Source organism: Gadus chalcogrammus, chromosome 2, assembly GCF_026213295.1.
Source record: "Gadus chalcogrammus isolate NIFS_2021 chromosome 2, NIFS_Gcha_1.0, whole genome shotgun sequence".
Classification (NCBI taxonomy): Eukaryota; Metazoa; Chordata; class Actinopteri; order Gadiformes; family Gadidae; genus Gadus; species Gadus chalcogrammus.
The window spans coordinates 4,764,889-4,780,546 of NC_079413.1; the positions used below are offsets into that span (position 1 = coordinate 4,764,889).

At 49.5% G+C, this 15,658-nt stretch overlaps 1 protein-coding gene across 1 annotated transcript; it reads right to left on the reverse strand.

Moving 5' to 3' along the window:
* Window positions 1–133: 133 nt before the first annotated feature.
* Window positions 134–15,047, reverse strand: srebf2 (sterol regulatory element binding transcription factor 2). Its single transcript, XM_056576203.1, has 19 exons — window positions 14,707–15,047; window positions 11,858–12,409; window positions 11,402–11,517; window positions 10,714–10,860; window positions 10,347–10,634; window positions 9,978–10,092; window positions 9,727–9,875; window positions 9,445–9,646; window positions 8,771–8,946; window positions 8,047–8,296; window positions 7,013–7,182; window positions 6,618–6,789; window positions 6,399–6,492; window positions 4,784–4,893; window positions 3,877–4,009; window positions 3,553–3,718; window positions 3,100–3,279; window positions 2,806–2,917; window positions 134–2,452 (listed from the first exon to the last, which is right to left on the reverse strand). Exons 1-19 carry the CDS (start codon window positions 14,795–14,797, stop codon window positions 2,235–2,237), a joined length of 3,441 nt encoding a protein of 1,146 aa, XP_056432178.1. The 5' UTR covers window positions 14,798–15,047; the 3' UTR covers window positions 134–2,234.
* Between the last annotated feature and the right edge of the window lie 611 nt (window positions 15,048–15,658).

Below are 15,658 nucleotides of genomic sequence, written 5' to 3' on the forward strand. Positions count from 1 at the left end.
CAACAATTAATTAATTCGTCGGTTGCGACTAAAAAGTTTAATAGATTTTCTCAAATTTCGATTTCGATTCTAGATCAACTAAATTACCAATTTGATTTTATATGGATAAATACATACGGTAGTTTATGTAATTATTAAATATAAATAAAATTCGGATACGTCAGCTTTAACCACTTGTTTTATTTAAAAATAAAATCCACATGAACGTACAAATCGAAAAGTACAACACAAATAAAAGAAACATACAGAAATTTGGTAACATAATATAACTAATATTCTAAAGAGTTTTCAGATGACGTCAAACCATGGCCAATTGTTGACTTAACATTCGAATATATCTACATCTTGATATTGATAAAAAATATCTTAAAAAGGTGCAGTGTTTAGCAATGAGTGATATCTAATTGGAGGATGCAGATTTCAACAACGTAGGAGAATCTACGTTGGTCTGTACTTCCAAAATTAGGTCATTGTCTACGACAGCATTGAGAACCTTATGGATGAAGTTAGGGACGCTAGCAATGTTTTTCCCTTCCAGACGAGTTCCAAGGATTGGAAGACGTCTTCCAAGGATTGGAATGTAGCTATCAAGGGCTCATTCTTAGGTAATGGAAATGCTTTCTTATTTTTATGGGATTATAAAGTCATTAAAAAAAACCTTATTATGCTCCATTTATGCAAAGTCTGTTCCGTAAGATGCCACTAAATTCTACACACTGCACCTTTAAATGGGTCGCCACTCGGCGATGCCAGGCACGCATAAAAAATGAACATGATTGTAATTTTTCACAATAAAATGTGAAGAGGAAACGGTTTTTAACATCATTAAACCTTTACATATGGACATAAAAGGCCAACACAAGGAAGGATAAAAGGAATAATCAACCCCAAGCGTTCAGAGGTCCACAAAGCTCACACATGAAGGTAAAAACCAACCCCTGCTCTCGAGGATTTACATACAAAGAACATAAAAAACATCTCTAAAAAATATCAGTTCTTGATCACTAGCGACTTCCAAGACTTTCCTTCAGTATACACACTGGTGGGCTGATATCTGGCAACGGTGTAGACTGTTCCCTGACCGTTACCCTCCAAGCGCTTACCTGAACTTATCCTTTCCATTGATAAACCATTAACTCAACCACCTTCATCACCTCATGTTTCCATAAGATTATGTTTCATATACGACCACACCACAGGTATGTAAGCCACTAATTCAAACTAGAGTGTGGGTATGTCTATGTGTGTGCAAGTGTGTCTAAAATGGAAGCCTATGAAACTGGATGCATGATAATACGATAAAATACATATGTTTTAGCAGAATTCCTTCCTCTGTTTTTCCCAAGCGAGCAGCAAAGCCAGTCCTATGAAGCTGTTAGCTAGCTAGCTTTAGTGGCTACAGTGTTCTACTCCCAGACATAACATCCTGGGTTCAGTCCCCAATGTCCCCACCTTGCCATTAAACCTAACCTTAAGCACGTATCTGACCCCTACCTGCTCCTTTATGACCCGTTTTTGTTGCCCCAACGCGCTTTGGCTTAAAGCCTTGCCTAACTGACGGTGATAAATAGTTGTGTAAAAGCCACCGTGTAAGTGATTTCCTGATAGTACGAGTGAACTAGATCAGGTGCAGAATGGTGCTTCAGTGTTTGAGGTAGACAGGACTAGACACTGCACCACTACACTATACCACTACACACTCCCTCCCTTTCCCTTTGAGGCCAAATTCGTCATACTTCCCTTGAGCTATGGTAATGTTAATAACAATGCAAACTCAGCGATAGCCTTCCTACTGGGAACCTCTCCTCACCAGCCTGTTTAGTTGTACACGCGCATTTGTGTGTGCCTGTGTGTGTGTGCATGTGTGTATCCGTTATGTGTGTGAGTGTGGCAGGGCCCCTGACAGAGCTCTGTCGGGAGACTCTAGGCCCCTAAGCAGAGTTCCACCAGAAGACTAGGCCCCTAAGCAGGGCTCCATCAAAAGACTCTAGGGCCCCAGACGGAGCTCCACCAGAGGTTCTAGTCTCCCAGGCAGAGCTCCCCCAAAGGCTCTAGGCCCCCAGGCGGAGCTCCACCAGAGGCTCTAGTCTCCCAGGCGGCGCTCCACCAGAGGCTCTAGTCTCCTAAGCGGAGCTCCACCAGAGGCTCTAGTCTCCCAGGCGGCGCTCCACCAGAGGCTCTAGTCTCCCAGGCGGAGCTCCACCAGAGGCTCTAGGCCCCCAGGCGGAGCTCTATCAGGAGGCCGCCATGCTGGTGCCCCCTCCCAGCCTCAGAAGGATCTGCTGGCAGTCCTGCAGCGAGCGCCGGTCCCCCACCCTCTCCAGGGTGCGCTTGGCCTCGGCCAGCAGACGGGCTCGCTGGCCAGGTGGAGCCAGCAGCGGCAGGGGGAGGTGCCTACAGGCTAGCAAGATAGCATGCGCCCTCTCCCTCTCCCCCAGGACACACCCCCCTTCTGTGGAGAGACAAGAGACATGAGGAAAGGAGAAATGGGGTTAGCAGACATTAAGAAGTCTTACTATTGTGTTAACTGTGTGTGTTACCTTTAGTGCAAGAAGTGTGTGTGTGTTTTACCTGTATTTTAAGGAGTGTGTGTGTTACCCGTAGTGTAAGTAGTGTGTGTGTTACCCGTAGGGTAAGTAGTGTGTGTGTTACATGTAGTGTAAGGAGTGTGTGTGTGTTACCCGTAGTGTAAGGAGTGTGTGTTACCCGTAGTGTAAGAGTGTGTGTTACCCAGTGTAAGGATTGTGTGTTACCCATAGTGTAAGGAGTGTGTGTCACCCGTAGTGTAAGGAGTGTATGTGTTACCCGTAGTGTAAGGAGTGTGTGTCCTTCGGCGGAGGCTGTGCTCCAGCAGCTGGTGGGTCCGGGTGGGACTAGCCCCCGCCATCAACCGCACGGTGGTCTCATGAAGGAACACCTGGAGACACACACACATTTTTTGAAGGGGGGGTGGGGTCGGGGTCTTGAGACTAAACATCGTAAACAAGTAAACAAGAACATTTAGTAAACAAGAAAATTATACATTTTTTCATGAGGTAACACCTACTGGTTAACTCATTCAATGTAACTAACTATAACTAGTTAACAAACTCACTGTACCTTGTGCTGGGCCTGCCTGTAGCTTTGTCCCAGCCTCCGGAGCGCACTCAGATCCCTCTGGAAACCGGCCAATTGCGATGCAGGGGCGGGGCCGGGCTCTCCGTTGGTGCCGCCGCCCCCTCGCTGCCATAGGGTGGTCCGCAGGGTCAAGAGGAGGTCACACACCAGGAGCTCCACCCCCTAGTGGCCGGAGGGGAGAATGAGGTTCTGTTTCAACAGTCAGCCAGAAATGGATGAATGAATGAATTTATTGTGTGTGCAATGCCTCAGCACGCGTGTTCCAGCGCACACACACACACACACACACACACACACACACACACACACACACACACACACACACACACACACACACACACACACACACACACACACACACACACACACACACACACACACACACACACACACACACACACACACACACACACACACACACAGCTCCTGCAGTACCGTGTTGAGCCAGTGGGTGGTGCTACTGGGGGGGATGGAGAGGGACGAGGAGAGAAGGCCTCCAGCGCGGTCACACAGAGCCAGACGACAGACCTCCCCCTTCTGGACACAGAGACTCTGCTGCACCGCCTTGCACAACACATGCACCGCCCGGGGGAGGGGATGGCTGTGGGGGGGGGGGGGGGGAAGAGAGAGAGAGAGAGAGAGAGAGACACACAGACAGACAGAAAGTTTAGTCTTTTTTGAGTTGATGTGTTTTTTTGCTTTCTTCAGCAGTGTATTTGCAGACACACAGACAGACGAACAGAGGGACGGACAACCTACTCCAGGTTGTGTAGGGCACGGGGCATCCGCTCCACCTCAGCCAGCAGTGACCTCACGATGACATCGTCACCCTTCAGCCAATGGACAGCAGCCTTGAGGGCCGACGCCCACCAACGGCAGACGGGGTCTGTGACTGGCCGCCACAACAGGAAGTTGTTCAGAATCGATCGTCATTCAATGTCTCACTAACAGAGGACATTTAAAATGGACGACCTGTGTCAATCCTGTGGTTTATGTGATATGGCTCATATACAACTTTATTTAAAGTGGACACCCATCACAGACTGACATGTGAGGTGAGGTTTGACCTGACTAGATAAGTGTGAGTGGAGTATTTGGTCCTTGCAGTACTTGAGTAGTAGTACTACAGTGGTAGGAGTATTACTTTGATTACTTTAAACCAGTGTGATTCAAGGTGACATCATCCCTGAAAAAATTAGCCGATCTGACGATCTTAAAGGGGACGTATGATACCACCTGCGCTGCGGATAGTGTACTATGTTTAAGTGTACTCGTGGAAGTATGGATATTGGAACACAGCACAGGTGTGAGTGTGATTAGCTGGTACTAGCCGTTTGTGCAGCTTCTGAAATCACACCTACATGTGTGACGGACAGAGGAGCAACGTTTGCCAGTCCACTGGGAAGGCTGGTAGATTGATCTTTCCAGCACACATCTAAGTTGACACTCACACTTGTGATGTCATAAGGGGCAGATGTTCAAAACAGCTGGTAACGGCTAATCCCACTCACACCTCGTGGCATGTCATGGGAACTATGAGACAATGTGACTGACAGAAACTTGACGTCTCCAACATGAATGCCAGCAGCTAAAGCTAAACTGAATGTCCTGAGCCTATCCAGGAGGGGCTGAGCAACATGGTGGCATGTGATTGGGCGGTGGCTACCTGGCGTGCTGCTGTGATTGGCCGGCGCGGGGAAGGAGGGGGCCGAAGAGGGCGGGTCCTCAGTGCAACGGTCCAATAGCTGCAGGAACTCCAACGCACTGCAGAACTCCCTGGGAGAGAGACACAGAGAGACAGAGAGAGACAGAGGCAGTGAAAAAGAGGGAGAGAGAGAGAGAGAGAGAGACAGAGAGACAGAGAGACAGACAGACAGACAGACAGACAGACAGACAGACAGACAGACAGACAGACAGACAGACAGACAGACAGACAGACAGACAGACAGACAGACAGACAGACAGACAGACAGACAGACAGACAGACAGACAGACAGACAGACAGACAGACAGACAGACAGACAGACAGACAGACAGACAGACAGACAGACAGACAGACAGACAGACAGACAGACAGACAGACAGACAGACAGACAGACAGACAGACAGACAGACAGACAGACAGACAGACAGACAGACAGACAGACAGACAGACAGACAGACAGACAGACAGACAGACAGACAGACAGACAGACAGACAGACAGACAGACAGACAGACAGACAGACAGACAGACAGACAGACAGACAGACAGACAGACAGACAGACAGACAGACAGACAGACAGACAGACAGACAGACAGACAGACAGACAGACAGACAGACAGACAGACAGACAGACAGACAGACAGACAGACAGACAGACAGACAGACAGACAGACAGACAGACAGACAGACAGACAGACAGACAGACAGACAGACAGACAGACAGACAGACAGACAGACAGACAGACAGACAGACAGACAGACAGACAGACAGACAGACAGACAGACAGACAGACAGACAGACAGACAGACAGACAGACAGACAGACAGACAGACAGACAGACAGACAGACAGACAGACAGACAGACAGACAGACAGACAGACAGACAGACAGACAGACAGACAGACAGACAGACAGACAGACAGACAGACAGACAGACAGACAGACAGACAGACAGACAGACAGACAGACAGACAGACAGACAGACAGACAGACAGACAGACAGACAGACAGACAGACAGACAGACAGACAGACAGACAGACAGACAGACAGACAGACAGACAGACAGACAGACAGACAGACAGACAGACAGACAGACAGACAGACAGACAGACAGACAGACAGACAGACAGACAGACAGACAGACAGACAGACAGACAGACAGACAGACAGACAGACAGACAGACAGACAGACAGACAGACAGACAGACAGACAGACAGACAGACAGACAGACAGACAGACAGACAGACAGACAGACAGACAGACAGACAGACAGACAGACAGACAGAGAGTGATTTAGCAACATGGTGGTCTAGGCTGCTGGTCTGTTGGGGTGAACACGGTCTAAAGAATGTCTAGGTGGTGGAAGATCGGTGGTCTAAGGGGTCTGGTGTTGGTCTAGGCCTAGGGGGTCTAAGCGAGGTCTAGTGATAGTCTAGGGATGTCTAGGCGAAGTCTAAGGGGTCTAGGCGAGGTCTAGGAGAGTTCCGGGGAGGTCTAGGAATGTGGGCCGGGGGGCTAGCCGGCTCTAGGGATGTGGTCTAGGCAAGGTGGAGGGGGTCTGGGGGAGGCTCACCCTGCAGGCTCGCTGTGCGGCTGGATCAGAGAGAGAACCGTCCTTTCCAGAAGCTTCTCACAGAAGCAGCGGTGGAGTAGGCCCAGAGGGTCGGCTGGAACATCATCATCATCATCATCATCATCATCATCATCATCATCATCAGCGTCATGTTCCCACAGCAATGAATAAGAACAATAAATAATAACTCAGATTGGCTGACACGTTGTGATGGCATACCGGTGTCTCTCTGGCTGCTGTAGAGCCCGTCGCAGTCCTTCGACTTCACAGACCAATCACAGCTCAGGAAGAACTGCCTGCCCAATGGGGTGAAGAGCCAGCGCAGGCCGTCGAGGAAGGGCTTGGGCTCTGATTGGTTGGCCAGGCCTTCGGCACAGCTCAAGAGGTAACCCTGGAAAACGGACCAACCAATCAGAGAACAGGAAAAAGTATTTCAACTTCTGTTCATTAACGTTTGTTTTGTAATAATGAACAAATAAATAAATTATCAAAAAATGCATCCATCTTGTGATTTATACTACATGTAATGCAATATGATAATAAATAATATTATAATTTTTTTTATAAAAGATTTCCAGAAGGATGGAGATCTAAATGAGGAAGGAGCTACTGACCGGTAGGCAGGAGAGGTGGTGTCCCAGCACACATCTCAGGGCTGTTGCCGCGGTAACGTAGATGTGGGCCAGCTGGGCGGGGGCCATGTTTCCCAGGGCGCCGTCGCTCAGGTTGACGGCGCTCAGAGACAGAGAGAGGGCCCAGAGGCTGCTGCGCTGGGGCAGCTTCCCTGTAGAGAGACACCAGCGGTGAGCCCTCCTAGCTGTTAGCACCCCTAGCTGTTAGCCCTCCTAGCTGTTAGCCCTCCTAGCTGTTAGCCCTCCTAGCTGTTAGCCCTCCTAGCTGTTAGCCCTCCTAGCTGTTAGCCCCCCTAGCTGTTAGCACCCCTAGCTCTTAGCAACCCGAGCTCTTAGCACCCCTAGCTGTTAGCACCCCTAGCTGTTAGCACCCCTAGCTGTAAGCAACCCTAGCTGTAAGCAACCCTAGCTCTTAGCACCCCTAGCTCTTAGCACCCCTAGCTCTTAGCAACCCTAGCTCTTAGCAACCCTAGTTCTTAGCACCCCTAGCTCTTAGCACCCCTAGCTCTTAGCACCCCTAGCTCTTAGCACCCCTAGCTCTTAGCAACCCTAGCTGTAAGCAACCCTAGCCGTTAGCAGATCTGGCTGTTGGCAGACCTGTCCACTACCTATCCACTAGCCTTGCACCAGAGACAGAGAGAGCCTAGGTGCTTCTGTGCTGAGGCAGCTTCCCTGTAGGGAGATAATAGGGGGTGAGCACCCTTAGCTGTTAGCACCCCTAGCTGTTAGCACCCCTATCCGTTGGCAGCTATCCACTATCTTAGCATCAGAGACAGAGAGGGGAAGCTTCCCTTTAGAGAGCTTCCCTGTAGCACGCCTAGCTGTTAGCGCACTCCCATTGCGCCGAAACAAGCTTGTTTGTCTTGCGGTTGGAATGGGGTACAGACGACTGCACGGAAAAAAGTCTGGCAGCGGCTAACTGCAGCTAGCAGCGGCTAACAGCGGCTAACGGCCGCTGTTAGCCGCTGCTAGCTGCAGTACCGCTGATAGCTGCAGCTAGCAGCGGCCTTACCCACCGGTGAGCTGGAGCTGGCTGAGCTTGTGGTAGACGAGCGCGGCGTCCCTGGCGCTGGTGCGGGCCTCCTCCCCCTCCAGCTTGCCCCCCACCTGGTGCACCAGCCAGCCCAGCGGGGTGCGGCGGTGCAGGCCGTAGCGCACCAGGTTCCAGGACAGGGAGCACAGCAGGTCCAGGCGGGAGGAGGGCAGCGCCCGGCTCAGCACTGACAGACAGGTCTCCAGGCTGCCCAGTGCGGCCGTGTAGTCTCCCTGAAGCGGGGGGGGGGGGGAGGCAGGGTCAGACACAGCCTACTGTGAGGTCACGTCGATGATGCTCATTGCTCAACTATAATGTATGGAGTTCAACTGCCATTTGTACTGCTCTGAGTATGTATACAGACGGTGTATTGTATGTCGTTACTTAGCTCAGCAAATACTATCAGTGAGTAGTTCCACTTCCTTCTACTGCATTACAGTGGTTCTACTGGGTTTGAATTCAGTTTTATGGTGTCCAACTGGATTCTTCTTTGTCCTACTGGTCACTTCTACGGCATGTCCTACTAGTCTCTGCTGTCTCTATGAGGTTATACTGGTCTCTACTATGTCTTACTGGTCTCCACTGTGTCTTACTGGTCTCCACTCTGTCCTACTAGGTGATACTGGTCTCAAGTGTGTCCTACTGGGTGATACTGGTCTCCAGTGCGTCCTACTGGGTGATACTGGTCTCCAGCGCGTCCCACTCACCCGGTGCAGGTGGAGGTCGGCCTGCTTGCGGTGCCTCCAGAAGGAGACGGACCTGGGGGAGTGCAGGGGGGTGACGGGCTCCCAGAGGTTCAGCACCCTCACGCAGCCCCACACGGCCCCCACCCCGCTCAGCACCCACACCATCACCCACGGCAACACGCAGCGCAGCCACGACGCTGCAGGGAGGAGGGGGTGGTAGGGTTCATGTACAACAACAGCTGCCACTACTACCACCACTGTGGTGTACCTAACCCCTAGCTGCTCCTTAAAACGGACCACACAGGTCAGGGTGATCGAAGCATCGTAACGTCTCTCGGGCTATACTGAAACATCACCAAGATCATTTGTACCGATCACTTTCTCGTACAGATTCTGCAGGAGAGCGTTTAGTGTGAGCGTGCGCCTGGAATATAAACGATGGCAATACAGCACTTTGGTCTTTCGGACCCATCGGTCAGTAGAGAGTTTGTGGACAAGATAACCTTACAAAGTACTTACAATGTCTCAACGCAATGACCAAAAACTGATGTTTTAGCGAAGCCAGGGGAGACTGTTACGATGGTCTGATGAACAACCGGACCAGGTAATAATAATAACAATAATAATAAAAATAATAATAATATGTTAAGAAGACGGACATGAGGTTAGAGGAGGTCAACGGGAAGTTCCCTCACCAAGGTTCTGAGTGTGTGGGGGGAACCAGGTGAGGCTCCTGGAGGGTCCGTGTGTGGGCCCCAGGCCGGCCCCGGGGCCGGGGGGCCCCAGCAGGGAGGGAAGGGGGTTGAGGGACAGGCAGAAGAAGGTGAGCGCGCACAGCAGGAGGCGCGACGCGTCCATCACCCCGACGGAGGAGGGCGAGTCCGGCTCGTTCTTCATCTTAGTGAGGGAGTAAGAGAAACACTCAGGATGCAAAAAAAGATAACTAAGGAAAAGTCTGTGTGTGCACGTGTGCGTACCAGCTCATGGTCCAGTAAGGGGCTCCCAGGTTCAGAGTCCACACAGTAGGGGGAGAACTGGGGTGAGCTGGAGCCAGAGTCCGATGCAGGAGGTGACATCATAACCACTTCCTGTTTGAGGTCCACGTCCTCTGACAAGACCACACCTTCTACAGGAGGGGAAAGGGAGAGAGAGAATGATGAGTAAAACGCTTTGCAATCATCAGTCATACGCGTGTGTAAGGCGTAACCGTTGGCCGAGCGGTACGGACTGTTTTTCTGATTGCCCATCTTCAGGGCGAGGTTCTCCTGACGCAGCCTGTGATTGGTCTGCTGCAGGTATTTGATGTAGTCGATGGCCTTCCGCAGAATGCCAGACTTGTGCATCTGAGAGAAATTAAAAAAGAAAAGAAAAAGCAGTCTCCCGTTAGGAACGCTACCCTCGTGTCGCAGGTAGCCGACACACCGAGACCTCAGCGTCATTGCATAGCAGCGTTGTTGCTATAAAAACATCGAAACAAGGTAGCATCGTTGCGAGGTAGCTAATCAACCTCTGCATTACTGCTAGGCAGCGTCCTTGTGAGCTGGCTCACCAACCTCAGCTTCCGCGAGGTAGCGTCGTTGCTAGGCGGCCAACATACCTTAGCATCGTTGCCCATGACGAGGTCGCGGAGCTCCAGGATCTTGTCGTTGATGGACGAGCGGTAGCGCTTCTCGATGATGTTGTGGGTCGTGCGCCTCTCCCCCTCCTTGACCACACCCCCCTGGATGACCGTGCCCATCATGGTCTGGATCTGCTCCCCACCAAATCTGGAGCCGCCGCCGCCGCCGCAGTGGACGGAGCTCGACTGCAACTGCTTGATCGGCAGCTTGTCCCCTCCGCCCATCATGACGGGAAGCGTGGTGAGAATGTTGCTGCCCATGAGCGTCTGAGAGGAGGAGAAGACGGCCCCGTTACGTCTCAAGCTTGAAGGAAAGGGGAAACGGCGTGTGCTCTTGGCTCCGTACCTGCAGTGACGTGGTCTGGAGGGGGGTGGTGAGGGTGGTGATGCCGCCGGGGTTCTGGACGGTGGACAGAACCTGCGTCCCGTCGGCCTTCAGGGTTGTCAGAACCAGAGAGTCCGTCTTCAAGATCTGAGGCTGCTGGACCAGAACCTGACCAGAGGACAAAACAGCTTCAGCCTTCATTGAACCCTCTCTTTCTTGACCACGATGGACAACGTCGTAAGCTCAAGGAAAGGTCATAAGGACAAAGTCCTTAAGTGCCGTTTCATGCAGGCTACATAAACGTGGACAAAACAGTGAGAATTGATACTCTATATAGACTACCAGGCACAAAAGGGAAACAAAATAGTTGTCACATTGCTTATGGTTGCTCATAACTACGGACATAAATCCCAAATAGTATGATTGTATATATTATATATAGTCGTTCATGTTGATTGTTTCGATAACGGACAAATGGTACGTCGTTTTAAATTATCCTGCAGCAAGGCATTGTGGGGAAGCATTATCTCCTTTACTTTCGTAAAGGACGGCCCCGTGTAACCAATGCTAAAGGAGATGCGCGAGGAAGCACCTTCCCTTGGCATTGAGCGAATTCAAACTTCTCTCATCATGGCTGCCTTTTGGATGCTTCCTGGTAATGGTTGGCCACCCAAGCAGAAAAGACTGTCCTAGCGCAGCCACAGCCTACCTGCTGCATCTGCTGTTGCATGGTGTGGACAGTAGTGGGCGTGAGGACCCTCTGGTGCTGGATGGTCATTGGCTGAAGCTGTGGAGTCATGATGCTCTGCATCTGAGGCTGCAGGACTGGGGGGGGGGGGGGGGGGGGAAGCCAAACCATCAGACAGTATTAATGGAGCTCCATCAAGAGGAATCAGATAAGCCTTTAATAATCCCAGATGAGACGCTGGTGTGTCACAGCAGAAACTACACGACTGTAATTGTTCAAACAATGTTTAAATGTTAATAAAAACTATAAAAGAATACACTGAAAATATGCCTACATAGAGAATCCCAGTAGTAAAATAATAATTGTAATGTGTATCTGAACCAATATTCCTACAGAGAGCACTGTATTTCCTCTCCAAATATTAGCTTTATCTTTCTTATACATTTCTTCCAGCTAAATTTGGTTCCCGATGGTTACCTTGGAAACTATGGGCGGGGCTCTGGTGGCAGATGAGCGGGTTCTGGATGAACCGTGATTGGCCGCCGCTGCTGGTGATCATGACCGTCTGCGGCGCCTGGGTCTGGATGGGCATGGGGGTCTGGCACTGGGTCTGGACCAGCGTGTGAACCGGGAAGCTCTGGGTCTGCATGGGGATGCCCTGGGAGTGCACCTGGGCCTGGGGCTGGGGCTGGGGCTGGATGGACTGCAGGGGGTGGGGCCTGGGCTGGAGCAGCGGGGGGGTGCGTGTGACCGGCTGTGGCTGCCCGGCGGAGGTCACCACGGAGACGGTCTGGACCGGGGTGAGCGGCGGGGTGAGCGGAAGGGACTGGGGGTTCAGCGACTGGGACGGGGCCAGGCCCACACTGGTGTTCTGGTACACGGCCTGGGTGGGGGTCTGGGGGGCCGTGGGGGTCTTGGGGACCGGGCGCTGGGGGGTCGGGGCGGTCTGTAGGGGGCCAGCGGTGTTCATCTGGTCGTCAAACAGCTCAGGGAAGTCGCCCACCTGGTTACTGACAAACTGCAGCATCTCTGGAGGGAGAGAGACAGACGGTGTTTAGATTGTTATTGCATTTTAAACTGTACACGCCGTTGCAATGTAAATGTATGTTTCCCATGTCGGAAAAGCCTCTTGAAATTAAATGAGAGTGAGATTGGCCAGTGATATTGATGATAAGACAGACAAGCAAAGATGCAAAGGCCCATAGGACTGGCTGTCTAGCAGATTAAGGCCCAATCCCATTTCTACCCCTTACCCCTCCCCCTTGTTTTGAAGGGGTAAAGGGAAGAAATGGGATTGGGCTTTAGGCCCAATCCCATTTCTACCCTTTACGCCTTCCCCTTACCCCTTCCCTTTACCCCCTCAAAACAAGGGGGAGGGGTAAGGGGAAGGGGTAAGGGGTAGAAAGGGGATTGGGCCTTAGTCACAGGAATGACAGTTGGTTTGATACTCGAATTACCTAAGTGACTATGTTATTACAAATATAGTTGTAACAATACAATTCCTTTTAATCTTGTCACACGCACCCTGATATAGCACATCGCTAGATCACACCAAGGCAGTACATTACACACCCAGCCTGCTATACCACGCCGGCTACATCACACCACACTGTAGTGTATTGTGACCTTTTTGATAAGAGCCCTTCTCACGCAAAACAGCAATATAAAGCACTTAAGATGGGAAACGACATAACAATAAAGTTCAAAACAAAAGTAAAGAATCTGGATAATAATTTTTGAGTTAAAGTTTTATAAATGTACATTCATTTAACTTGTTTCCAAGCATGATGTATATTGTTTTTCTTCGATGAATAAAGTGTGATTGAGTCCCTTCAAAGATGCTAAATAGATCCAATATATATCAATAACAAAGGAGAAGCCCATTCATATTTTTATTCAACATCTAAAGACCAGCACTGCTGCATAGCTTCCTTCGAGATAACCTGAAAACAACTGGAATACTTACTTACATGAACCTAACTCATAAGGGGAACAAGAGATAAGAAAGAAAAATCTTGAAAAAACTGTTTTCAGGTAACCTTTGTGTAAAAGGTTAAGTTTTATTAACAATTATGCTTTAATAAAGTCATTTATTTCAAATACAAAAATATTATACCCAGTCTCCACCACAGAACACACAACCTACTCTACACTTCTTTAATCTGTACGTACAGAGAACTGTGTCTGGGACACACGCGCACGCACACGCACACGCACAGTGTGGCCTTGAAGAGACTGACCTTGAATGACGTTAACACTAGGTGATAGATATCCACCACAGTACTAAAAAGTTACGGAACCATAGATTCACAAAGATAAGAAGTTGCTGAAGAGGACAAGCAAGTCCCAGTAAAACACGGAAAAAAACACACAAACCACACAAAACCTTGTGCAAACCAAGTTCCAGCTTTTCTGCGCGTGTTTAGGACACAGAGAACCTAATAGAAGCCAGCTGCTGACAGAGCCCCGTGTCTCAATGACAGTGAGGTAGTCATACCTCTGGTACCTCTGGGTCAGGGAGGTAGGACATCTCCGGACACATAGTTTGTTTAGACTAGAAAACATCCGGTCTGCCTTAGCCCAGCCACCCTAACCACGTCTGCGTAATGAATTACTACTGTTTAGAGGACCAGGTAGGTGTTAGACAGTACAGGGACAGGTCATTATGGAGCAGGTAAGGGTTAGACAATAGAGAGACAGGTCCTTAAGGAGCAGGTACGGGTTAGACAGTACAGAGACAGGTCCTTAAGGAGCAGGTAAGGGTTAGACAGTCAAGAGACAGGTCATTAAGTAAGGGTTAGACAGTACAGAGACAGGTCAGTAATGAGCCGCGAGGGATTAGACAGTACAGACAGATCATTAAGTAGACAGACAGTGAGAGCAGTAGGTCTATGGGACATCTTGTGAGGGCTACGGGGAGGCAAACATCCTAGCCCACTAAGTTTGTGAGGCCAGCAGAAACAAGGCGCTCTGGGGCATGTACATCTCTGTACTGTCCCAGACTCATATGGGACAAAAGCACACCGAAGAGGTTGGGGTTCCCAATTCACGATGGTCTTCTATTTAGGTCATTCACAATTTCAGGTCGAAAGCAGACAAACTTTTTTACGTCAACTGAGCACTGACAGACAGTGTGTGTGTGTGTGTGTGTGTGTGTGTGTGTGTGTGTGTGTGTGTGTGTGTGTGTGTGTGTGTGTGTGTGTGTGTGTGTGTGTGTGTGTGTGTGTGGAACGTCTCAATACTTGGATTACTGATTATACTGTATGATGAAGTCCATGGATGATAACAACAAAAACACAAAAACAACAGCATAATTGTATACGAACCGTCGATGTCTCCCAGGGTGAATTCATCCCCCAATTCCGCTAAACTGGAGTCCATGTTCTCCATGGTGGAGATAAACTCCCCGCCGTCCATTCCAACCACTGAAGCGGGGAATAAATCGCAGGGTTGGCGACCCTAGCACACACTTATCTTATCCACGGGATCTTTCAAGAAAACACTTGCATCACATCACTGACACTGCGAAAGGGACAGGGCTCAATTCTGGTCAACAGACTACCAGTAAACGGTGGCCATCTTGATTTTCGCCCATTACGTCATTCACAAACAGACTCTGTGGCCCAGAAAGCTTTCTGATTGGTTTTCAGCTGACTTTTGTTGTCGTGAGACGAGTTGGCGTTGTCCAATGAAAACGTCGCATTCGACGTGGTCTGATATTACGTCAACGATCAGAAGCTTTGGTGTAAACCGCGCCCCCTGCGTTCATAACAAGAGGAAACCCTCTTGACAAATGCGTCCATGACAAATACAAGCATTCCATTTCCGTGTGTGTCTGCGCGTGAGTGCATGTGGGCGTGTGTGTGTGAGTGTGTTTCCTCGGTGAGGCAGAATATATAGCTTACATACACTTATGTAATGTTAAATGCTTTTTTTTTTTTTCGAAAAGGATCAAGTCAGAACGGGAAATTATATGTTTATTCATTGTAAATATGTAATTTAAATAACCAAGAAATGTATACAGACAAAATAATAATAAAAGGACAGTTTTATGCAGAATCAAACCAACCAAACTGAACGTTTCAGAAATTATGTTAAAGTTTAACTTATTCAAAAGCGAAGGCAAATAATAGGAGATTAATTATTGAGCGGATAAAATTGACTTTACTAAAACAGTGCCAACTCAGTAGGTTCACAAGCTGATACACACATCTCAATCTGGAAAAGGGAAGGCAATCTGTCAAATTATTAACTGCTGCCTCTATAGCGAAAGCCCTT

Coding starts and splice junctions, on each gene's coding strand:
- srebf2 (XM_056576203.1), bottom strand. CDS start 14,797: ATGGACGGCGGGGAGTTTATCTCCACCATGGAGAACATGGACTCCAGT. Junction 9,876..9,977: donor GATGGGCAATCAGAAAAACA/GTCCGTACCGCT, acceptor CCCCTCCTGTAG/AAGGTGTGGTCTTGTCAGAG. Junction 8,297..8,770: donor CCGACCTCCACCTGCACCGG/GTGAGTGGGACG, acceptor CCCCCGCTTCAG/GGAGACTACACGGCCGCACT.